A 24962-nucleotide genomic window follows, 5' to 3' on the forward strand; every position below is an offset into this window, starting at 1 on the left:
GTGTTTTGAGGAGCTTATGCATGTTCTTGTGCCATCAACCAGTCAGTTATACTGAGCAAAGCTGGACACAAGCATACTTACACTGCCACTAGGATGAATGGGAATACTAATACACATACAGACCTCACTGTTGTAAACTGCAAAATAAAATTAAGGTTCAGGTTTATGGCATCTTAGACTTGCAGCAGCTTAAAACTAGGCTTCTGTGCAAGACGAAACATGGTTCTCATTCAAATCCTGCGGAAAAAGAGAAAATATGCAAATGTAAAATGCCAGAAATACCATTAGGCTACAGTCAAAGGATGAAGGGCATGCTAGCATAGTGTAATATCTATAAGCCTAATGATTTTATATCATTTTTTATACAAACATGTACACAATGAAATAAGTTATTAAAAAAACACCAAAAAATGTGTTGCTTCTTTTTTTTACTATCGCAAAATGTTTCCCTCCTCAAGACTTCATACGGTCTATGCAGTTACCATCATTAACCACAAGGAGGTGCAATTGTACTCTTGATGCGCTCTGTAAACCCACACGAAAAGACAGAACCGACTGACTGAATCAGCGACTAGTTTTCTATTCTAGGAGCCGCAGAATAATTAAAATTGGACCCACGCGAAAACTCATGTAGTCCACCTTTATAATGATTAGAAAATTAACCAACAGGTGAGTAATGAAGTCATTCAGGAAACTTACACCGCCCAACGAGTAACTCTGATCTGACTGTATTTTGTCCTGTAGGATCCCACTTAACAACTTTATATTGAAGATATAATTGTAGCCTAGTAATAAAAACCCTGCAATTATAGAGTGAATAACTCGAAGTGTGGCACACGGCTTTAAATAAATAATGGAAGTCAGGTTGACGACTTGAAAGAAAAAAAAACTTGGACTGTTGAAATTTTTAACAACGAAGATGTTTAAAATACGGTAGGACGTTAAACCATAGTTTTGAAAGTATCAATGCGCAGCATACTTTTACGCTAGATTATTTACGTGAGGGGTTATATCTTTCGGCGGAAGAATAACACTTAAAGATTTTGTTTTATTTAAATGATGAAATCGACCACAATTCAAAAACATGTCCTTGATATTTTGTTATGTATTAATTGTTCCATTAAATTAATTAATTTCACTTGTCCAAGTGTCCAAAACCCCTTTACATTTACCAACAGATCAGTCTGACCAAAGCTAGGAGACCAGAAAAGATAAAGAAATCATGAAGACAAACAAACTGAGCTGTTTTTAGCCAGCCTGGCCCACTACTACACATTGAACTGTAGTTCAAGGTTTCAGGATTACAATAAACTTTATACAAGTAGTTTCAAAAGACCAAGATTTCTAATCAAGTTTGTTCTGTGTACTCATATCTCATGGTGATCCTAGCTCAATTTATACATCTTCATTCCATACAAAAAGCAATATAAACAATGTAATTTCAATGTGATGTTTATTAGTCGCATTAACATTTTTGTCTTACAGTTCATTGCATCAGGTACATAATTTCATGTCATATAATTTAAGTCTAACAGTCTGAATAATCATGTACAACTCATGTAAGAATGTAAGTCATGTAATGTTTTTTTTTTTTTTTTTACAAAAGATGTAATTCTTGTAATTATCATTGAATTATATTTTATACATTTCCAAACCACCAACTAGATGTGTGGCAATAAAGAATTATGATTTGTGAATTGTATAATAAAATGTGATAATAAAAGAATCATCTAAAAATATCTTAGACTCTAGCCTTTGAGGAACTGACGAGATATCTGAGAGGCAAAAGTCCATCAGGGACATTTTCGACTTCTTCCTTATTTGCTGGCTTGTAGTCAACCATGCTCTTTATAGTGATACTATAGTATCTGCCACTCAGATGTTCCATTTACCTATTGAGATTTCAATGGATCGTTTTAAGTACAACAGGACAAACTGTATTGTCATAACCCTACATCAAGCTTGATTTGAAAGGGTCTGGTACCACTAGGTCTTCTTCATTGCAGTTTGTGGGTGGTGGGGGTGGACAAGGGGCCCTGGGTGGCATTACTAACACAGGTGCACAGGAGGTATCAGAGGCCCCTGGCTGCTATGTTCTCCAGAGCTCTTTCTTCATGAAGAACTCACTTACTAGTGTGCAAGGTGTCCTGGAACTTGGTGCTTGTGTACCGAACATGGAAACCTTTCTTGTTGATGGTGTCATCCGAGTGAAATTTGATGACAATGGCATCACCAGCTGAGTAGATCTCCTCTGGTGGCTATAAAAAAAAAATTAAAATATATAAATCTTAGCACTGTAAATTGTATAGACCTTTTGAAGCATGATGATTGCTTATGTTGGTCTAGCAAAGATCTTAAGTTCTGGCTTTACCCCGGACCCGCAGTAGCGTCCCAGCCTGGGCGCTTTGACATCAGCGCCATCAAACAGCTCCATGTAATCATAGCCACAGTCAGCTTCCTCCTCAATCTCAAAGGTGTGGAAGATGAGCTCCACCCCATAGCCCTTCTCTGCTGAGATCACCCACTGGCAGTCTGAAGCTCCGGGATAGTTGTTGTCACCAAACTGAGCGTGGGAATACATATCCTTGGTCTTTATCTCCGCTTTCAGACTACCGCCACACTCTGTAAACAAGAGGGATTATTGTTAACTGAAATCAAACATTTATTATGGAGGACTTACTGAGAGAATGAAATACCTGCTGAATGAGAGGCCTTAAAACCCCTCTTCTGTACCGAGTTATCAGAGAAGAACCGCAGGAACATGCTATTGCCACTGGAAATGACAGGCGATGGCTTTTTACTCCCGCAAAAGCGACCAAAACTGGTTGCTCTGCCATTTGGGCCATCATATATCTCCAAGTGGTCGTAAGCACACTCCTGATGAGCCTCCATGTAAATCTCGTCAATAGCCTATGGGAGAGTATACAATTTGAGCTGGCAGAATGGTTTTAACCATTCCCTTGTTTACCAGGGTATACTGCATTTTTAACCATTAATTTTATCTGGCTGAATGATGCAAGCACCAGTTTAATGCGGTGGCCTTGGGTGGTGGATAGGGTCCATGTGCAGGCCTTCTTGCTGGGGTATTTATCCGGCCAGTTTGGACTTGTAATAGTACCAGAAACACTGGTAATGACCTGATCACAGCCCACTGAAAGCACAAAACCAGGACATAAATCTCATAAATGATTGTTGGGAATGGATGCGTAATATTTCTGTAGACATACTGAGCAGGATAAAAATGCGATCTATAAACTTATAAGATAATAATAATATATATATATATATATATATATATATATATATATATATATATATATATATATATATATATATATAAACTATATAGAAATGTCTAAGATATTTTATTCAGAAACATAAAAACAAAACCCATCAGTTCTCGTGCATCACACACACATCTGAGCTTCTGTGTTTACCAAATGTGCAGTGCTTTATGTATGTGTATATAATTTTTTAAAGATGTAAATAAAAGCCACTGTATTTCTTCAAAGACTTGCTGTATTCATATGGATTCATTTTACACTGGCTTTATGACCTTTTTGAATTTTTTTTCAAAGTCAATAGTCAGTAGAGTCAGTAGAGGGACAGGCACCTCCCAGTGTTCATTAACCAAAGTTTTTATAGGTTCAAAACAACATGTGGGTGAGTAAATGATGACATTTACAACTTTTTGGGAAACTATTCCTTTAAGAGGTAATCGTGACTTCAAGTTTAAAGAGTTCAGAAAAAGGAAAAGGAAGTGTTTTCAGGGCAGCCTCAGCAATAACTATAAAAAGAGAGGTATGACTTCAAAAGGAATACGGAGCTTTGAAGCATTTAATTTAGCAATTTTTTTAAGTTACAAAGGAAATGAACACCTTAGAGTTTTCCTGCCTTTCTAATCAGTTTATTTCGCACAATACAAATATTTTTCAATACAAGAATGATTGGGAATGTCAAGCCTAACCTTCTTTGCAGTCATGTTTATTGCTGTGCAACACAAAGCCGCTGCGACACTGACAGCTGTAGCTCCCATAAGTGTTCACACACTCATGCTGGCAACCTCCATTCTCCCTAGAACACTCATCCATGTCTTCCAGAGAAAAAGAGGAAGTGCACTATTATATAGTCTGTTGATGGACACGAATACGCCCAATTGCATATAGAACAATGAAACAAAGAGTCTCCAACATTCATACATCCTCTTAAAGGAAACTTCACAGTTCTGCACCCACAGACTTTCAAGATTTTCATTGTAAGTGCATTACTGTAAATGTGATTTTTGAGTGTAGTAGTTACTAGCTGAAGGACAGGCTGACAATACTCTGAAATTACTTGTATTGAACCCCAGATTTTTTTCTTTCAAACTGTCAGAAAAAAAGTCAATGCTGTCTAAAATGTATTTATATTGTTCAACATGATAACAGGTCATTTTCATGCTCACCAGAAAAGAACTGAGCTTTGAAGCCTCTCTTAGACACAGTGTTGTCAGATTTGAACTCAACACGCATACTATTGAGTTGGGATGTGATCGCCTCTGGTTTCTCAGTGCCACAAAATTTCCCATGAAGCTTTGCGTCAGTGGACAAGCCACTGTGTACCTCAACGTAATCATATTTACAAACCTGTGAACAGACAGACAACAACAATGAACAGACTTCATATGAATTTACTGCGTATTGCGTTATCATTGCAGTGAAAAGATTATTTGGTTTTGGCAACAAATCACAAAATCTCCAACATAGTCAACTTACATCGTTCCCCTCTATCTCAAAAGCATCGAAAAGCAGAGTGATGCGGTACTGCACCGGGGCAATGAGCTGCCACACACAGTTCTTGCTGGGTGGGTATTCCTGAGGCCAACCTGGACTAGTGAAAGAGCCATTGAGTTTGGAGATGAATCCACCACAGGCAGCTGCTGGGATCAGATGGAAGAACCATTATTATGTTTGCTTGACTGAGCAACAAGCAAGCAATGAGACAAACATGACAAAAAAAATGTCCAGCTTTCAGCAACTACAGTATAACCTTTGCCATTGTCAGAAACATTAAAGCTGGTTACAAATCTTAAGAAAACTGAATACAAGCATCAAAGAACCAATCTGTAAACTCTTAATTGCTTTAAGATTCAAATAGTCCATGTTTCATTTAGTTTAACTTTATGTATTAAAAACAATAAAAAAAGGTGTAATTAAAATTAAACTGAAAAATATCAAAGTAAATGCAAATTTTCACAATGCAAATTAACACTAAAGTTTCTGCATTATATTTAGTAATAGCTTATCAATAAAAACTGCAATATTAGAGAAATACTGCCATCAATCGTTCCTTAGGTTGATTACTTGCTTGGAACAAAAGAGCCCAGGCTTAATTCTCTATAATATTCTGTTTTCTAGGCAGGCATAAGAAGTATGATTGCTCAGAATAGTAACAGCAGCCCTCTCCTCAGTCCACATTAATCTGCGTCATTCCTACCATTCATGTCCGTAGCATTAACAAAGTGGTGACCTCACACAGACATGCTCTAATTTTCCACTACAATTACATTAACAATGAATGCAATCAAAATCTGACAAAGCTGATATGATGGAGTGTGTTCCCAATCATAAAATCGGAAAAGCCTGATTGGAGAGCAGTGAATGAAACAGCAACAGCTCTCTTTTATCTGGAGCATAATTAAGCTTCCGCACTCTGCTTTTCCAGATCAGTTACGGCAGTTCACAGTCTGTTCCTTATCATCTTAAGTATCAAACAAATATCAACAAATATCATAATGCTATATATTACCAGGAAGTCAATACATAATTTTAACATACGTCCTGTACATTCTCTGGGTGGATGAAGATAAGTTTAATGAAGATATATGTGCATATGACTTTATATAATTATATATACATTTTTTAAATATATTTCAATCTTTTATATTTACTTGACAGGTTTAAGGATGGATATATTTGTATAGGCCAAATATATACAAACATTAACGTCACCTTTATTTAAGTCAAGTCACCTTTATTTATATAGCGCTTTAAACAAAACTGAAATTGTTCCAGTTTCTAATAGTTTTTGCTTAATATGACAACATATTTCATACATGTATATTTAATATATCTACATAAATTACATTTGGATATGGGAAGGTCTGGGGAAAAGGGGTAGAACATGATCCCCTATTGTGTTTTAGACATTAAGATAAATAAATACAACTAGATACAAGTTTACCCTGCCTGCAATATTGTATCATAATCAGCATATAGTATGATGTCTGAAGAAAAATGTGACACTGAAGTTTAAAGTAAGGCTGCTGAAAATTCAGCTTCGTCATCACAGGAATAAATTACATTTTAAAATATATTAAATTAGAAAATTGTATCTATTTATTTTGATCAAATAAATGCACCTGGGTGAGCTTAAGAGACTTCTTTCCAAAAAAAAAAATCTTAGTGAATTCAACATCTGACTGGTAGTGTAGAAGAATAACTTCTGCTTAAATTTGAGGTAGCTATAACTAGAGTGTTGTGCATGGTATGTAGTGCATTGGTTAACATGAACAGGTTTTTGGTATCACCTGCGCAGCTGCGGCGGTCCGGCGCGAGCTCATAGCCAGGGTCACAGGCACAATGGTAGCTGCCCAGGGTGTTGACACAGCGCTGCTTACAGTGACCATTATCAGGCCTGGAGCATTCATCAATCTCTGCATTACAAACACAACTCAAGATCAGAAGGTCACAAAGTAGGCAAAGCAGTCAATTTGCAATTAAGGACTGTCACCTTTAAAGAAATTTGCTGCAAACCCAGCTTTGTTCACAGAGCCATCAGATACAAACTTCATCCACAGCTGGTTGGAGCTGCTCTTGATATCGTCTGGCTTTTCATAGCCACAGAAGCGGCCCAGTAAAGGGCTGTTCTCAGAATCACCATCTCGCAGTTCCAGGTAGTCATACGCACAGTTGTCATGTTTCTCAGTCTGAGTGTGAAAGCAGAGAAGCTCTTGAGGAAAGGATTGTAACAGAAATGTTTCTTGTGATACCTCTGTCAGAACAATCAGTAAGAAACAGCACAAGAATGCTTCACTGTCAGTATTGCTAATAAGCACTTGCAATGAAAAGACAACCAGATAACGTCACAATAAATCATAGGTATTTATTAGTTTCATGCTTTCGACTCTTCAGTGACTTTAAAATTTCATGACATTTCCACATTCATTTCTCTCTTTCTTTCATTTTAAATCATTCTCTTCATAATCTTTGTCATGTGTAAATACAGTACACTTATTTTGATGTGGACTAACAAATTAAAGCACATGTAAATACTTAATTTTAACAAGTGTGTTGTTTTTTATTACATTTAATGTCATTATATTATAAACATTACATTGCAACAAATTTGTCGGTTAAATGTGTTTTAAAAAGAACATAATTTAGGTATAAAGTACACTTTAACTATATTTCAAAAACAATACAAATAACTATGAAATGATATACTGTATAAAGATGTACTTAAGTCCTACTCTAAGATTCAGTTAATTGCATTTAATAAGAAGATATTAAGTTGTGCAATTAATTATCCAAAACCTACATTTACTTTGCACTTAAGTATATTCTTTATAAGTACTTAATATCCATAATAAGTACTCTTTTTAAAAGTATGCCGAAGTGCACTTCTTTTTTAGGAAAGCGACAAAAAGGCTCAGAACAGAAACTGCTTTTATATTAATAATTTCGATTTTGACTTTTCATGTACTTTTGGATAGAAAAAAAAGCTAAATAATTCAAATTTGTGCAAAACAAAAAATTAGGAAATACAATGCAGCTGTATATAATAAATAGAATTTAAATTCTATATAGCTAATTTAAGTGGTATTTCTATATAATTTCATTATTAATGAAAAAGTTAATTATTCTGTCATTTATATTAACAATAGTGATGGTGTACAAATGACAGTATTTCCTGAGACGGAGCCTGCTTGTATTTGTTATTGTGGTCTCAGACACTCTGGTGCATTGCTGTCTGAGGCTAGTAATAGAATACATGACAAATGAACCCTACCTCAAATGACTGGAAGATGAGGCCCACATGAAACCCCTGGGGTACGATGATCTTCCACATGCACACTTTATTAGGCCGGTAATCATCGGGGTAATTGGGTGACTCAATCTGCCCACTGTCTCTTTCCACTTCACCTCCACAAATAGCTGAGACCATGGACAGGACATCACTTAATAACTCTACATCAGTACAGAGGAACAGATGAGGCTCTCAGCTGATGATCAGTGGACTTATACCTTCATAAACAGCAGAGAAGCCTTTCCCCACCCAATTACTGCTGCTGCGAAATTCAATCCACAGTCGACTGTCAGAGGACACGATGGCCTCAGGAAGCTGGCCTCCACAAAAACGGCCTAAAGCAAATGCAACAAATTGATCAAAGAATAATGGGGCTCATATTTCTTCCAGAACGACTTGGATACACATTGTCCTTCTTTCCAATAATTTTACAGCCAAGAGAAGTTTTTTTTTTCATTCATCAAAAAATAAATAATAAACATGCATTTAAGACAAAAAAAAATGCAGAAATGATCTTAATAAGGAGAACCTTTCAAAGGTGCATTTCTCCAGTATCCATCACGGATCTCCACATGATCGTACCAGCACAAGTGACTTCTGTACAGATCCATCGACGTAAAATTAAGAATGATCTAACAAAGAAAGAAACACAGACAAAAGGAGAGAGAAGTTGGGAGTCAAAAAATATGATTTTTTTTCAGCATTCTTCAAAAGTTCAATAGAAAACCATTTTATTTTTTTAAATACACAGTACATCTTTTTATAACATTAGAAATGCCTTTACTCTCCCTTTCTATCAAGGATAATGCAAGTGTTATATTGTTTGTAATGCAAAAAAGAAATAAATATGAAATAAATTATTTTTATTAGCTGCAAAAGGTGTCAAAAGACTCATATATGTGTAAGTATTCAGTGTGAAGTTCTTCTACCTTCTCCCCAGGCGTGACTGAAATCCTCCATATACAGTGAAGATATGCAGAATATCCATTAGGGAACCCAGGGGAGGAGAAGTTTCCAGTGCTGTCCTGAAGGCTCTCGCCACATCCTGTGCACAAACCAGAGTCGAAACCACATCGTGACAAACTCACAGATGCTTGACCTGGAAACTGGATCCTCTTATTTGAAAACAGTAGGAGTTTTGCAGATGGTAAGGTCAGTTTGTAGGATCATGCTTTTATTTTGAATTGGGAAAGCACCATCATTTCAGCTAACATTAAAAGAGATGACTGCAAAAGCAAATGTTCTGTTACAGGGGATAATATAATAACACAGCTGTTTCATTCTCCCACTTGGATAATTAAACTGATGTCACAGTCACGAATGCACCTGTTAAAAACAACCTGCACTTTGGAATCAAGAGCAGAAGGAAATCTAAAAAGCTGGCTGCTTCCTCAAATGGTTGGGCAGTGATGTAAGATTGGCTGCTGTGCCATATTTAAAAGAGAAAAAGACCATATGCCTGAGATGTAAGGGCCACTTACTTGGGCACTTATATAATTTTCTAGCTTGAGCGATGTCCCCTTTGCTCAGTCTCGTCCGCTGGCCGATTGGAGGTCGGACTCCTTCAACTTCATACTTTGGCAGCATGGTATCAAGATAGATGCCCCTAATTTTCAAACACAAAAGCAATAGCCCTCCAAAAAATTATTTGTGAGTGAACACTCAGAAGCTTTTCAAAGTATAACAAATGCCTCTAAAAAACAATCCAATCATGGCAGCACTCACAATGTATCGCATTGACAGTGTACAGAGAGTGAACTCAATCAACACTACATGATTGACTTGTGATGAGACCACAGTGAACTAAAAAGTACATTTTTATTTCTCTTTTTAACCGATAAATAATCCACAATTGTCTAAATGTCATTGCAAGCAAAGAAATACTAAGCAAGCCTCTACTTAAAGTAACTTAATTTTTCTGAGACATTATTTCACTTAATTTCATAAATTTGACATTGTTTTACATCTATTTATTTATTTATTCATTAAATCTTCTTTATGTTTTGCTTTAAAACTCTTTTTTTTTGCTTTAAAAGAGTTACATTTTTTGTTATTTAATACTGTGACATTTGTATATTTTAGGAGTCTACGGTATCCAAACATATATTTGGGGCCAGTGTATATGATTAGTCGGGACACTATCAAAGATTAATATATATATATATATATATATATATATATATATATATATATATATATATATATATATATATTTTTTTTTTTTTTTTTTTTTTTTACATTATTATGTTTTTGAAGTAAATATCTTATATTCACCAAGGCTTAATTTATTTAATTAAAAATAAAGACAGTAATATTGTTAAAAACTAATTTTTTGTGATTTCTTTTATTTTATTTTCAGTATTTATTTATTTTTTATTTATATGCTCTTAGCTTTGCTCATATTCATATTTTGAATTAGATTTTTTATATTTTCTGTTTTAGTTTAAAATTTCAGCATTTTTATTTTTATAATGTTTTCCATTATATATATTTTTTTTCTTCGGTTAAATGTATTTTTAGTTGTAGTTTATTTTGTTTATGTTCTTTTAGTACTTTAAGTTAAAATAAAATAAAAATGTTTCTTTGACAACTAGCTGAAATAAAGTTATTAATATTTCATTTTATTACAGTGTATGCTTATTTTGGTTTAAGTAATTTTTTAATGGTTTTACTTAATGATATAAACAAAGGTTAATTGTCCTATGATCATTCAGAAATCATTCTAAAGTTGATTTAGTGCTGAAGAAATATTTTTAGAAATATTTAAGTGTCCTAGGTGTCCAAATAGTTTTTGATGCCACTGTAAATGATTATGACATCAGAGATCCAGTTTGCATCAATCAAATATGAATCATATTTGACTGCCACCTTTCCACTACATATAATTTTTCTCTCTGCTATACGGAGGACAGAATGATTGCTCTTTGCTCTCATCTACTTCTCATGACGACAGCACCCTGAATGTTCAACATTTGGACGCAGAGCGGTCAGAGTGGAGTTGAAAGCACTGCGACTCCCTGGAGCCCACCATGCATGCCAGAGAACAACAGCACTGCAGCCCTGCAATTGTCCATGACAAAAAGCCTGGAAGAGCTTTATTTGTTTTGGCCTGATTCCAGGATTCCCTGACTGCAAAATGTTGGAGGTAAAACAGCACAATGTGAATATTTCTGCTATAGGGGCCAGTAGGAAAGGGGCCACTTTGCAAAACACCAAAAATAACGATCGCAGAGAAACCATGCCAGCTTCCCACAGACCTTTACGCTAATAACTGTGTGAAGTTTCTGTCAGATTCTGACTATGCACCTTAGATTTTTATAAAAGACATTAACCCCATGCATTTTACTCAAAACTATTTCTACACTCTCAGAAAAAAGGTGCAAAGCTGTCACAGGTTTGGTACAAAAGTAAAAAGGTACATCTTTGTTCCTTATTTACAGTGATTGCTTTAACTGATTACATGCAAGATGGATTGCATTATTAGATTCCAAAAAACAAGTACTTGTAATTAGAGTATATTACATCTTAAAATGTGCATAATCAGATTACATTGAAATGTTTATGAATTACATGATTACACATAACTCACACAATGGTGATAAATAACTCATATTTTAGTGATTCTCCCTATTTCTTCGTTTTCTCTTTTAAATATTCTAAAAATGTAATACATTTTCTTTCTCTTGATCTTGTAATCTGTGATCAGTAATGAACAGTTATACCTAGCTCTGTTATTATATCCCCAAATCTGCTAGGGATTATTAGTGCATCTTGGTACTCCTCGTACCACTGGGTACGAGGAGTACCCAGTGGTACTCCTCGTACCACTGGGAGGGGTGGAGGGACAGGTCTCCTTATATCAAAAGAATGGAAATTTGATCTGCAGCCATCACCTACAGGTACTGGTTCATTTGAATCACATGCCATTACTGTAACCCACCCTGTTAAAATCCACTTTGTGGTCATTTATCGTCCCCCAGGTCAATTGGGAAACTTCTTGGAGGAGTTGGATGTGCTGCTATCAAACTTTCCTGAAGATGGTACTCCTCTGGTACTGCTTGGTGACTTCAACATCCACCTAGATAAACCCCAGGCTGTTGACTTCAAAACTCTGCTCACCTCATTTGATCTCAAGCTAGTGTCTACTACAGCGACTCACAAATCAGGCAACCAACTGGACCTCATCTACACGCGCTGTTGCTCTGTGGACAACTCTTCAGTTGCTCCACTGCACACCTCAGACCACTTCCTCATTACTGCTAACCTAGCACTTACTCCTGAAGTGCCTCACACTCCAACGCAGGTCACCTTTCGACGGAACCTACGCTCACTCTCTCCATCTCGCCTATCTTCTGTGGTTTTATCCTCGCTTCCTGCACTCTCTCAGTTCTCTGCTCTGGACACGAACAGCGCTACGGACACTCTTTGCTCCACTTTAACATCTTGCTTGGACAACTTTTGCCCACTGTTGTCTAGACCAACACGCACCGCCCCATCTGCCCCCTGGCTGTCTGAGGTTCTCCGTGAACATCGCTCTAAACTCAGGGCTGCAGAGAGGAAATGGCAGAAATCAAGAAACTCTACAGACCTCAGTGTGTATCAGTCTCTCCTCTCTTCCTTCTCTGCAAATGTCTTCACGGCTAAAACATCCTACTACCACAACAAAATTAACAGCTGTTGTGACGCTTGGGCACTCTTCAAGACTTTCTCTTCTCTTCTTAATCCGCCACCACCACCTCCTCCATCGACTCTTACAGTGGACGACTTTGCAGTTTTCTTCACAAATAAGACAAGATCCATCAGTGACCAATTCTCCACACCGCAGACTGAGGACAACTTCACAATGACCGACGCACACTCTTTCTCCTCCTTCTCCCCACTCTCAGAGATGGACGTCTCCAAACTTCTCCTGTCCAATCATCCTACTACTTGTCCACTTGATCCGATCCCCACTCACCTCCTTCAAGCGATCTCTTCTTCAGTCATACCTTCGCTTACTCACGTTATCAACTCCTCTCTTCACTCTGGAACATTTCCCTTAGCATTCAAGCAGGCTTGGGTAAGCCCACTGCTCAAGAAACCATCTCTAAATCCAGCGCTTCTTGAAAACTACAGACCGGTATCCCTTCTTCCATTCATTGCAAAGACACTTGAGCGAGCTATGTTCAACCAGTTTTCTATGTTCCTTGTGCAGAACAACCTCCTGGACAGCAACCAATCTAGCTTCAAAAGTGGCCACTCAACTGAGACTGCTCTGCTCTCGGTTACTGAAGCCCTGCGACTAGCAAGAGCAGCTTCAAAATCCTTGGTACTCATCTTACTGGACCTTTCTGCTGCTTTTGACACGGTTAATCACCAGATTCTCCTGTCCACCCTCAGAAAGATGGGCATCTCTGGAACAGCACTCCTGTGGGTTAAGTCCTACCTCTCTGACAGATCATTCAGTGTGTCTTGGAGGGGTGATGTTTCAAAGTCACACCACCTTGCTACTGGGGTTCCTCAAGGCTCAGTACTTGGACCACTTCTCTTCTCCATCTACATGACATCATTAGGATCTGTCATTCAGAAGAATGGCTTTTCTTATCACTGCTACACTGATGACCCCCAACTCTACCTCTCATTCCAACCAGATGACCCGACGGTAGCTGCTCGCATTTCAGCCTGTCTGAGTGACATCTCTAGCTGGATGAATGACCATCACCTTCAGCTTAACCTTACGAAGACAGAACTCCTGGTGTTTCCAGCTAACCCATTGCTTCATCACAACTTCTCTATACAGCTGGGCTCATCAACCATTACTCCTTCGAGGACAGCCAGAAACCTAGGAGTTGTGATGGATCATCAGTTAAGCTTCACAGACCACATTGCTACAACTACCCGGTCCTGCAGGTTTGCCTTATACAACATTAGGAAGATTAGACCCTTCCTGATCCAGAATGCAGCAGCGAGGGTTGTCTTCAATGAGCCAAAAAAAGCTCACGTTACTCCTCTCCTCATCAGGTTACACTGGCTACCAGTAGCTGCTCGCATCAAATTCAAGGTACTGATGCTAGCCTACAAGACGACCACTGGCACGGCACCAGCTTACCTAAACTCATTGGTTAAATCTTATGTGCCCTCCAGAAGTTTGCGCTCTGCAAGTGAACGACGCCTTGTGGTACCATCCCAAAGAAGTTCAAAATCACTCTCACGGACCCTTTCCTGGACTGTGCCCAGCTGGTGGAATGACCTCCCAATCTCAATTCGTACAGCTGAGTCTTTACTCATTTTCAAGAAACAGCTAAAGACTCATCTTTTTCGCCTGCACTTAACCAACTAACACTAGCACTTTTCCTTTTCTTGTCTTTTAATTTTATAAAAAAAAAAAAAAACCTACCTATGCGTTCTATACTAGACTAACTGAGACTTGCCATGGCACTTGTATACTGTTGTTGTTCTCTTGTTGACCTGACTGCATCTATTGTTCTCATTTGTAAGTCGCTTTGGATAAAAGCGTCTGCTAAATGATTAAATGTAAATGTAAATGAAAATGTACTACTTGAGGATAATTGATGTCATCTTTTATTTTGATAGTTTCTTAGTTTACTATTTTTATTCTGATCCCCTTTCTTTATGTAAAGTCATGTTAAAATGCTATTTAAACTGTACTTTTTAAATATTGAAACATTTTGTAATACTAGAAAATTTACAAAGGAAGTGAGAAATATTAGTAACTTCTGAAAGGGGGCCACCCCAGTTTTGAACCATTTTTTCATGGCCTTTTAAGGATTTTTAAAATCATTTTGATTCCGACCAGTTTGCTAGTGAATCATGTAAAAAAATTTGGGAATACATTTGACTGATTAATAACTAACTCAAAGGAAAGAACTCACAAATCGAACAACATTGGTTTAAGAGCAATATCAAGCTCATAAAATAAGAAAACTAGAAAAATGTAAACAAAGGAAATATTCAAAGGAAATATATATATATATATATATATATATATATATATATATATATATATATATATATATATATATATATATATATATATATATATATATATATATATATATATATTTATATATATATATATATATAATATTGTATATTGTGTTCAAACTCAAATTTAAAACATTATACAGAATATTAACAAACCAAAAGATAAAATAATACATTAAAATAAAACAATAAAATAAAATAAATTACTGGCTTTTTCATGACCATGGGAACACTGAATATAGTAGTACAGAGTAATGTTTACTTTTTACAGAAGCTGACCACAACAACCTTGAAAATGAATTCTCTCTGGTTAAGAGTACAACAGCATTATCCTCACTGTTTCCAAACTGTCTGCAAGTTTTCAAAATGGTCAATTCAGAGCAGCTTTGTGAGACCCTGAAGAACTGACCAAAGGACACTCTACCGAAAGTGTATCTGCACTTCAGCCTTGGCTCCCTGTCTGAATTCTTTCCTGCGTGTCCTAAACAACAGGCCCCCTCAAAGCAGCTGGCTGAACCTCCATCCTCAAGCCACTAACAACAGGTTAGTCAGCAGTCTGTGAGAGCGCCAAGTCCTCAAGTCCTGCTCTGTCCCATCAGCTCAACGCTAGTCTTAAAAATAAGACACTAACACATGCAATGATGTCTCTGTCATTTAGAATTAAGGCAGTGAAATCACCATCTGTATTTTTATTTTTGTTTGATATGCTGGAGAACAAATAATGGTTGATTTTTCAATCAACATACAGAGTATAATTAGAGTGCCAGCGGGAGGCTGCATAATCAGATTGAAGTGGTATTTAGCAGAATGTGTATTCATTTGTGCACTACTTTGTACACTAAGTTGTAAATAAAAATAATTACTGGAGTACATTTACAGGAACGTACCAATTCATTCAGTCTTTCTGAGTGAAAACTGTTTCTAAACCAAATTTATTTGGTTACATTTTACATTAAGGTTAATAAGTTAACAGTAGTTAAGTCAACTTGAACTAAGCATGAACAATACTTCCACAGCATTTATTGATCTATGTCAATTTCAACATTTACTAATACATAATTAAAATTAGAAGTTTGAAAAAAATTTGGAGTATTTGTTAACATTAGATAATGCACTGTGAACATGAACAAACAATGAACAACTGTATTTTCATTAACTAACATTAACAAAGATTAACATAGCCTACAAATGTATTGTTCATTGTTCGTTCATGTAAGTTAATACATTAACTAATGTTAACAAATGACACTTTACTGTAAAGAGTTACTGTTTATTTCAGTGGATGTTCTACATTATCTAATTTTCTCTATAATGACAATATCTTCTTGTGTACAAGTGCCATTAAATGCTTGAGTCCATACCTGGAAAAGGTGTTTCTGGCGTAATGCATGATACTGTCAAAATCGTAAACCTCCCCGAGTGAATCCACATCATCTGGCTCCATCTTTATGAAATTGTACTCCTGACCTATAAAGTACAACATAGCCTTTATCTCACTTCTACTAAATGCCATGCAATTAAGAAATATCCTGGATTTTAGATATAGGCTAATGTGTAAAAGTTAAAATTCTGGCTATAAGTACCAACTAAAAGCATATACCGGAGTATAAGAAGTCATTCTACAGTAGTTCGTAGCAGAGGTTTAGATAGTTAGTGTACCTGGCTGGATGTTTTCTCTAAATATATCAACATGCTGGTCCCGGTCGGGTCGTGTGTGCTCGTGCCAGAATCCAATGACGTGTCCGAGTTCATGCACCACGATGCCAAACTTGTCACAGTTCTTCCCGATAGATATAGCCTGGGGACCTCCACCTCTCCGCCCGACAAATGAGCAGCACCTTCAAAGAAGCCAACCATGGGTTAGAAAACACTTCTGGACCTGTTTTTGCAGACACATTTGGTAAATAAATGGTAAATTAATGTTTGATTTGTATTTGTATCTTCACTTTCTTGCTCTGTTGCAGATACAACATTGAACAAGGTTTTATTTTAGCCAAAGGACTGTCAAGATTTTCCAGTCAAGGATCTTGACATGGCTGCGAATGCTGGAATGACTTTATGTGGAATGCCAAAGGATGAACATTGGCTCTGCTTGTTTGTGACCTTATGCTAATTTACACTGCTCTTTGCATTGGTCATTAATGAGAAGTTCCTTCTGTGTTCTTTCATTTGAGCAGTAGATCAAAATTCCACTCCCATCAGTTTTTTTTTTGTTTGTTTGTTTGTTTGTTTTTAAAGTAATAGTAAATCTGGCCCCGTTTAGTAAATCTGGCCCTTAATGTTACAAAAGATTCCTATTCCAAATAATTAATGTTCTTTTGAACTTTCTGTTCTTCAAAACATTCTGGGCCTGGCACGGTCACTTCGGTCCCTGTGCCCCTTACCTTGCCATTTTCTGCCGATGGCCAACCATCAAGTTCATCCCTCATCATTCAGTCTTTTAATTAATCAAAGTTCAACAAAGTTTAGCTCAATTCAAAGGAGGCACACGATGAGCTGAATGCAGCAGTCATTCAGACCTTGAGGTCAGGATCTGCCTCTGCTGAGAAAATAAGGCTTTGTGCTGACTGAATCTGAAACGTGAATTTTGTCACGGGGAATACTGTTTTGGGAACTGTGGTGTAGTGACGTGTCTGTCAGAGCCATTTAAACTTCAGCAAGGTCCTTCTTTTCACTAATAGCCACACATACAGTACACTCACAGTCTATCATTCATTCAGTGCTAAAAAACTTAGGTGGCAAACAATTTGATAAAAATTCCTTGAAAAAATATACTAGAAACTAGAGGAAGGTCTGGTTGAAATGGTGCATGCTTACAAATGATTTGCTGTAGATGAATGTCAGGTTATTGCTACATGTTCTGAGTGCTCACTTATGATTCAAAAGTTTGGGGTCAGTAAAAAAAATTAAAATAATTAACATTAACTGCATTAATTTATTCAAAAGTGATGAGAAACACATAACGTTAAAAAAGATTTCTATTTCCAATAAATGGCAATTATAATTTTTTTTATCATTGCTTTATATCAAATAATCCTGAAAAAAAAATCACGGTTTTCACAAAATAATATCTAGAACGTTTCTTGAGCGACAAATCATTATATTAGAATGATTTCTAAAGTATAATTTCAAGACTGGAGTAATGATGCTGAAAATGTAGCTTTGCATTACAGGAATAAATTATGTTCTAAAATAAACCAATAGCCAAGACATTGATTGATGGGGCGTCAGTGGCTCAGTGGTACATGTAGGTTGTCTACAAACCGGAAGGTTGGTGGTTCAATCCCGGCTCCACCTGACCAAGTGTCGAGGTGTCCTTGAGTGAAACACCTAACCCCAGCTGCTCCCGACAAGCTGGATGGCGCCTTGAATGGCTGACACCGCAGTCGGTGTGTGAATGAATGGGTGGATGTGAGGCAAATTGTAAAGCGCTTTGGATGGCCATGTGGTCTGTTTAAAGCGCTATATAAATGCAGTCCATTTACCATTGATTTTGCAAACTCACATTAGTTCTGGCTGCATTAAGTGTCTATTCAAGTCACGTTGAATATGAGTTGGTTGTGAAAATTGGTTGTGAATGGCAATTCATGGTGACTTGAATGAAACGTATAATAAAATCAGAAAGAATGCAATTAGGGAAAAAAAGCATCACCCAGAAACGGACACAAACCACACTGCAGCACTATCTGCTGGGAGCCAGATTTGCTCTAGATTAAGAAAACTTGTTTGTGCAGTTGGTACCTATAGAAACCCAGATAAAGAAAACTGCTGAAAAGATTGGAGCTTTTGAATGCTGGCAGAGAGGTGGGTTTATGTGCATCAGGGACTGAGGGAGAAACTGGACTAATCAATATGTGTAGAGAGACATTAATGGTGAGCAACAGTTGTCCTCCACAGAGACAGGCCAGATGCGAACTTACCCACATGGTCGGATAGTAAAGACGATGTAGCTCTCCTCTGTGCTTCTTTCCATGAAGGTCACGCAAGTGTGTTTTTCCCAGTGACGCATGGCTTGCTTGAAAATGGCTCGCTGGCTGCCTACAGGGGTTTGGTTTAAATCAGTAAATCTAGATAACACTTTGAGTTAGACAGCCAACTTACTAATAAAAAATTACAAAGGATATTAAGACAAAAATAAGATTTTGTGTGAAGTTAAGTGAGGATGGAAAAAATCACACTGAATATTAAGAGAGCATGTACAAAAGCACAAAACAAAACAAAAATATGAAGACGTACCACTGAAGTTGCTACTAATAATATAGGGTATTATGCCATCGGGCCAAACTCTCTCAGGTCTGGCTGTGGCTGCCCTCCGTCTGCGAAGGAAGCTTTGTTTGGCCAAAACTGGGTCATCCTTTGCATTGACGTTAGCTGAGGATCTGTTTGCTAGGGCAAAGACAATACTTCAGACGAAACATAGTTCTCTGCTTTACTCAAAATGTTTTATAAAGTTTGCACAGATTAAAGTATTTAATCATCAATGATGGGTGGATTTAATTACAAATTACATGATGTGCATTACGTAACATATTCTTTTAGATTACACATTAATATAATCTGATGAATTTTTTGGATTTCTTATTACTTTAAGATTACTTTTGACCTAACTCGTAGATTTTAATATCACACAGGATTATTTTGTACCATACTTATCTAAAAATGAAAAAAGAAAGAAAATATTACATACTTTGTTTTCCACAACATGTAGTGTATTAAAGTTTTTAAAGGAAGTACAGAGAGTTGATAAAAAGTTAATAATGAATTTAATAATAACAATGTAACATTCCAATAAATCATTTTGTAATACACATTGGGATCATCCAAATATGTTGTTAAATATCATTTTAAAATGATCTAATTACTGTATACAAATGATGTTACTACCCAGCACTGAATATCATCACATAGAAGCAGCAGTCTGTGCTTTATAACCATACTCACCTGAATCAGGTATAGAGACGTTAGAAGAGTCATTCTCCGTAGCATCCATATAGTTGGCTTTAAGAAAGCGCAAGTCCTCCTCATCTAAGGCAATGTCGCCCAGAAAAGCAGCTAAAACAAAGAGTGAAAACACATCACAAGGTGAATTTCTCAAGCAGCATGCAACCCTCTGAGACTGATGAGGGAAAAACCTCACCATGAGAAGCATTCAGCCCAGCTTAATGTGGCTGTGAACAGGTCCCCAGAAACTAAATCTGGGGGTTATAAGGTTAAAGTCACAATTAGCTCTCAGATGTCACAGCTGCAACTTGTATGCCAGTCTCAATGCTGACTTTTAATGGATTCGCTCCCATACAGGCCAGTCAGGATGTGGGGAGATGCTGAAAAGGAACCACATGCCAGCAACAACATCCGAAAAAAAGACTACAGTGACTTTGCTCTAAGGCTATTCTAATGAACACTTTGCAATTCAGGCAGAAGCCATTAATAATATGGCAGAGGTGTTGTGGCTTTAAAATGAAGGGATTTGAAAGGCACATTACAACTGTAAATGCACTCTAATTATTTGATGTCCTACATTTTCAAAGAACATATTAGCTGTCTTTCAGCAGACACTTTCCATTTTCCTGGGAATTAAAGTGCAGCAATTGCATGGGTGGTCCCTTGACCATTTTCCAAAAGCAAAAGGAGAAATTAAGACTTTCACATTGATATATTTTTTTTCTGTTATGATGTTCCTGTTATTGACAGGAAGAGAACAATGGGTATATTGAAGAGCTAAAAAAAATTCTTATTTTCTCAAGAACATTTTATTGTACAAACAATAATCATTTTGTACAATACTTTTTTTTAATGATAAGTTATGGCAACTTTTCTAATTTAGAGCTAATGAGAAATAAAAGCAATAAATCGTTTTTTGATCACATGGGGTCAACAATTTGTTTTATTCTTTACATTCTGTGAAGACATAATAGCTCTGCTTGTCTGTGAACATTCACATGTCTGGGATTTGTGATATAGCAGCAGAATTCATTGTTTTATATACTCTGCAGCAGCAGGGAACACTTATTACTTTAGCCTGGCAGGACATTTTAAGCTTGAAACATTTGCTAAACAAACCTAACAGCACAACACCCCATAAATAAGCATGTTGATGCCTTTGGTTTTCAAACAAAGCTGACAAATCTATGAACACGCATATAAAGACATGTTCACACCCTTTCAGTCAAACTGTTCTCTATGTGTCAAAAGAATAAAGAAACAAGTCAGCATACCCATTTTGAGGTGATGCAGTTCCCAATTAAGGTTTAAATTTAACCTGCAGTCTAAACAGCTTGACAGATTAATGGCCATGTGTCACTATTAGCATCAATTCATACAAAATAAAATATTTACAATTACAAACACACAACAACAATGCAAATCATTTCTATTAAGATGACCTAAAAACAGTCTCTTCACTCTTGGACTAAAACCAACAGTATTTGTTGAAACCTTAATGTCCAATGGCAACCTATTCCACTCCTGTACACCTGTATGCAAATGACATATGAATATAATATTGAATATTTTATGAATATAAAAAGTCCTACACCTACATAGATTAAGATCCATTACTCTTTCTAGTATAAAATTCATGTCTTAAATTAAACTGTGAAAAATATGAAGTAAAATATACTAGGGCTCTATTGTTAATTATTTTATTTGCCATTTTTCATTTCAGGAATGCTACTCTTCTTTCAATTGGTAACCATCCGAGCGACCTAAAATGGCTGTTATCCACATGTGTAAAACAATGAAGCAGGTGAAAATCACATAACTCAGAAATGTTGCCTCTAAGCATGTGGAAAATGTGCTAAATTAATTAACAAAGTTAAAAGGAATCATACATTTTTCACTCAAGAAATAAAGAAAATAATAGCATACAGTATATAATAATAATAAAAATAATAATAATAATATATATACAAGTTTATAATATTTAATTATATATATATATATATATATATATATAATTTTATAATATATAATTATATATATAATTTTTCTTATGAAAGCTTTAAAACTTTTTGTTTCAGTTTGCAAAGTGCTATTTGAACATGGGGACATGTACACTGTAAAATATTAAATGTAGTTATAATAGCAATTAGCTGTCTATTCAGTGGCCAGCTGTTCACTGCTGTAGCAAAAATTTGCCCTCTGCTCTTTGTGAGACATAGTTAAAACTTCTATAGTCCATCAAAACTTGGTTAGGGAACTCAAGCTTTTAAAGTACATTTAGTGCTGTAAATTAGGTTAGTTCTACACGCTCTGCCTGAGGATGCTGATTTCTGAGTTGGGATAGGGGGAGGTGCCGAATCACCAGGATCCCATTCACTTGTCCCAGATCTCATGCTGTCATGCAGTAAACAAAACAAATCCACACAAACAACACAGCACAACACACAACAAAATAACACAAAACAGCGTAATGCAAACAAAACAAAACAAAATGTAACAAAACATAAAACAATATGTTCACCAAAACTAAAAATTTAAAACAAAAATAACGATTTTAACCAAAACAAAACAACTTTAATAATCAAAAGAAAACATTAAGCAAAACATCACACATTAACCAAAGCAAAGCCAAATAAGTAACTAAAATAAAACAATGCAGTATTAAACAAAACAAAATAACATCAGCAACAAAAACAAACTCTTGATTTATAAAGTTTAGAAACAATGTGTGAATTATATAGGCTATTACCAGCTTTGCATGGGTCTTTGTAGTCAACTTCATCACTTTGTCCTGGACCTGCGTGATAGTTTGAATCCACTTTCAGTGCAATCGGTAATAAAAGAAGATTGAACATAAGCAAATATGTCCACAGGGAATTCATGACGGGAATGAGTGCGGATGCAGATGTGGACCTGGAGCCGGCGGAAAGCTGCGGGTTGCGGTGGGATTTTGGAAGGAAGGACTTGGGAAAATGGGAGCTCCCGGGAAGGCGGGTTTAGAGAAGCGAGGCTTTGCTCTCTTCAGTGTCTTTATTCTAGTCCAGTGATTCGCTCACATACCCGGGACTCGGGCCAGCATCAAGCTTACCAACATCACAGATCGGAGGTCAGTGGACTCAAACATCCTGAGCCCATCTGCGTTAGAGAAGAATGCGAACGCGCACACTCGTGCGTTTCACTCCAGAGCAGCAGCAGAAACGCTCGTGTCTAAAATAAAAATCCGGCGCAATTTGGACAAATTATTTTTATTTTTTTTATTGCAGATTATATTTCTTTGGAATACCAATTTTAAAATATCCTTGCTATAGCTGACACCTGGCAGATATAAATTGTGTCCTCCTGAGGAATCACTTATATTAAATGCGATTCAGGCACTGTTTAGGAAAGTGATACTATTTATTATAGCTTTCTCTCATAGCTTTTATTTGTTTTCGCTTTCCTGAAATATATTATGACTTGTTCAAAGAAAAATCTTTGGTGACCAATTAGGCTCAGAGAGTGGCAGGCTCAAAAATAAAAGTTATTTATGCAGTGCTTTCCAAGCCTAATTATAAATCTGTATATATTAATTAGCTGTGCTAAATTCACTTTTAGAATGCAAACCAAAAAACATGCTTAAATAAAAGAAAAGTCACTTTGTATTGTTTTTTTCTTTTAGCATCTTTATTAGAATAACAGCACAAATCAGCAATAACCAGGTACAATACAACAATTTATGTGTTTTAAATGTTTTTAAATTTCATAACTATCATTACAATGATACAAAACTTGGTAAAACTTCACAGATCAAGGCTTGACACAACATTTTGTCTGCAGCATGTTTGCATTAAATTGCAACCGTGATCTCTGGGTTTTGCTCTTTGTGGGTGAAGTCTGTGTGTTACGCGTCAGCACTGATTAGTTTGTGGGCGTCTCCGTTAATTGTCATCAGCAACAGCTGTCACTCATCCCTATTTGGCTTGTCTATCGTCTTGTGTTCGTGAGAGCGTTGTTTCATGTTTATGACCTATGCTTTGCTTTCTTGTGTGTTTTTGCGTTGGATGTCCGTCTCTCCCCGTCCACTCTACGCAACCCCCCACTAAGCAACACCACTTACCCTTCGGCTCGCTTCCCCGCAGTTCCTGTGTCACCCTCTCCTGCTGCCTACTCACCTCCGCCTTCCGGATTCGTCACTCATCACCACCATCTTGGACTGTGCATTGCTCCCAGCGTTGTTTGTGTCTCAAGTACTGTCTGTATCATTGTCTTCATTAAATATCATTAATCTCGCACTTGCTTCCTGCCACTCCTTCACCCAGTCGTTACAGCATTACACTTGGTAAACCTGGCACAGACATACACTCTCCAAAAAAAAAAAAACAAGAAATGGTACAAAAGCTGTCACTGAAATGATATCCATTCATGACACTTGCACTAATATGTACCTTTTAAGATACTAATAATCCTAATACTAATGTGTTGTCAATGTGGTGTTTTTTTTATTTATTTTTTCTATTTGCATGCGTTTTATCATTTACAGCCCTTGAGCTCGCTCGGCTACTGTAAGTAACACTATCTGAAGTGAATATTAAAAGGCAAGAACTGAACTAATAATTGTTTTCATATAAAAATAACAGCATGGCATCACCACACATAAAATTATAACACATGCAAACACATTCTTTTGTCTGTGCATTTCCCTTTAACACATGTCACTTTAAACTAAAGCAATGGGCACAATATACCTCCCACATATCCATACATAATCATGCACACGAAAGTTTGCTGCAAAAATGCTAAACACTGCAAAAATGTTTCCATCTGTATAGCTCTTTACTGACAAAATAGAAACCACAACAGTAGGTTACTGAGATTGAATTCACATATGTAAAATAATAAATCATAAAAAAATAAATATTTTTAACAGTAAGGTAAATTCATGAATAAATATTTGCTACAAACTTAACTCAAGGCACCTGTGGCCTGATGTT

At 36.5% G+C, this 24962-nt stretch overlaps 1 protein-coding gene across 2 annotated transcripts; it reads right to left on the reverse strand.

The window, feature by feature from the left end:
- Positions 1-1219: 1219 nt before the first annotated feature.
- Positions 1220-23085, reverse strand: bmp1b (bone morphogenetic protein 1b). Of its 2 annotated transcripts, none has more exons than XM_059545150.1 (20): positions 22742-23085; positions 19993-20103; positions 19288-19437; positions 18972-19089; positions 16711-16889; positions 16413-16518; positions 9549-9673; positions 8997-9112; positions 8597-8699; positions 8286-8402; positions 8050-8195; positions 6772-6967; positions 6569-6694; positions 4755-4915; positions 4445-4625; positions 3968-4093; positions 3024-3151; positions 2697-2910; positions 2372-2622; positions 1220-2258 (listed from the first exon to the last, which is right to left on the reverse strand). In XM_059545150.1, exons 1-20 carry the CDS (start codon positions 22872-22874, stop codon positions 2124-2126), a joined length of 2922 nt encoding a protein of 973 aa, XP_059401133.1. In that variant the 5' UTR covers positions 22875-23085; the 3' UTR covers positions 1220-2123. The 2 variants fall into 2 exon arrangements, with proteins under 2 accessions (XP_059401133.1, XP_059401131.1); XM_059545148.1 differs by having other exon boundaries at positions 4755-4918.
- Positions 23086-24962: the final 1877 nt, after the last annotated feature.

Source organism: Carassius carassius, chromosome 49 (genome assembly GCF_963082965.1).
Source record: "Carassius carassius chromosome 49, fCarCar2.1, whole genome shotgun sequence".
NCBI classification, from domain to species: domain Eukaryota; kingdom Metazoa; phylum Chordata; class Actinopteri; order Cypriniformes; family Cyprinidae; genus Carassius; species Carassius carassius.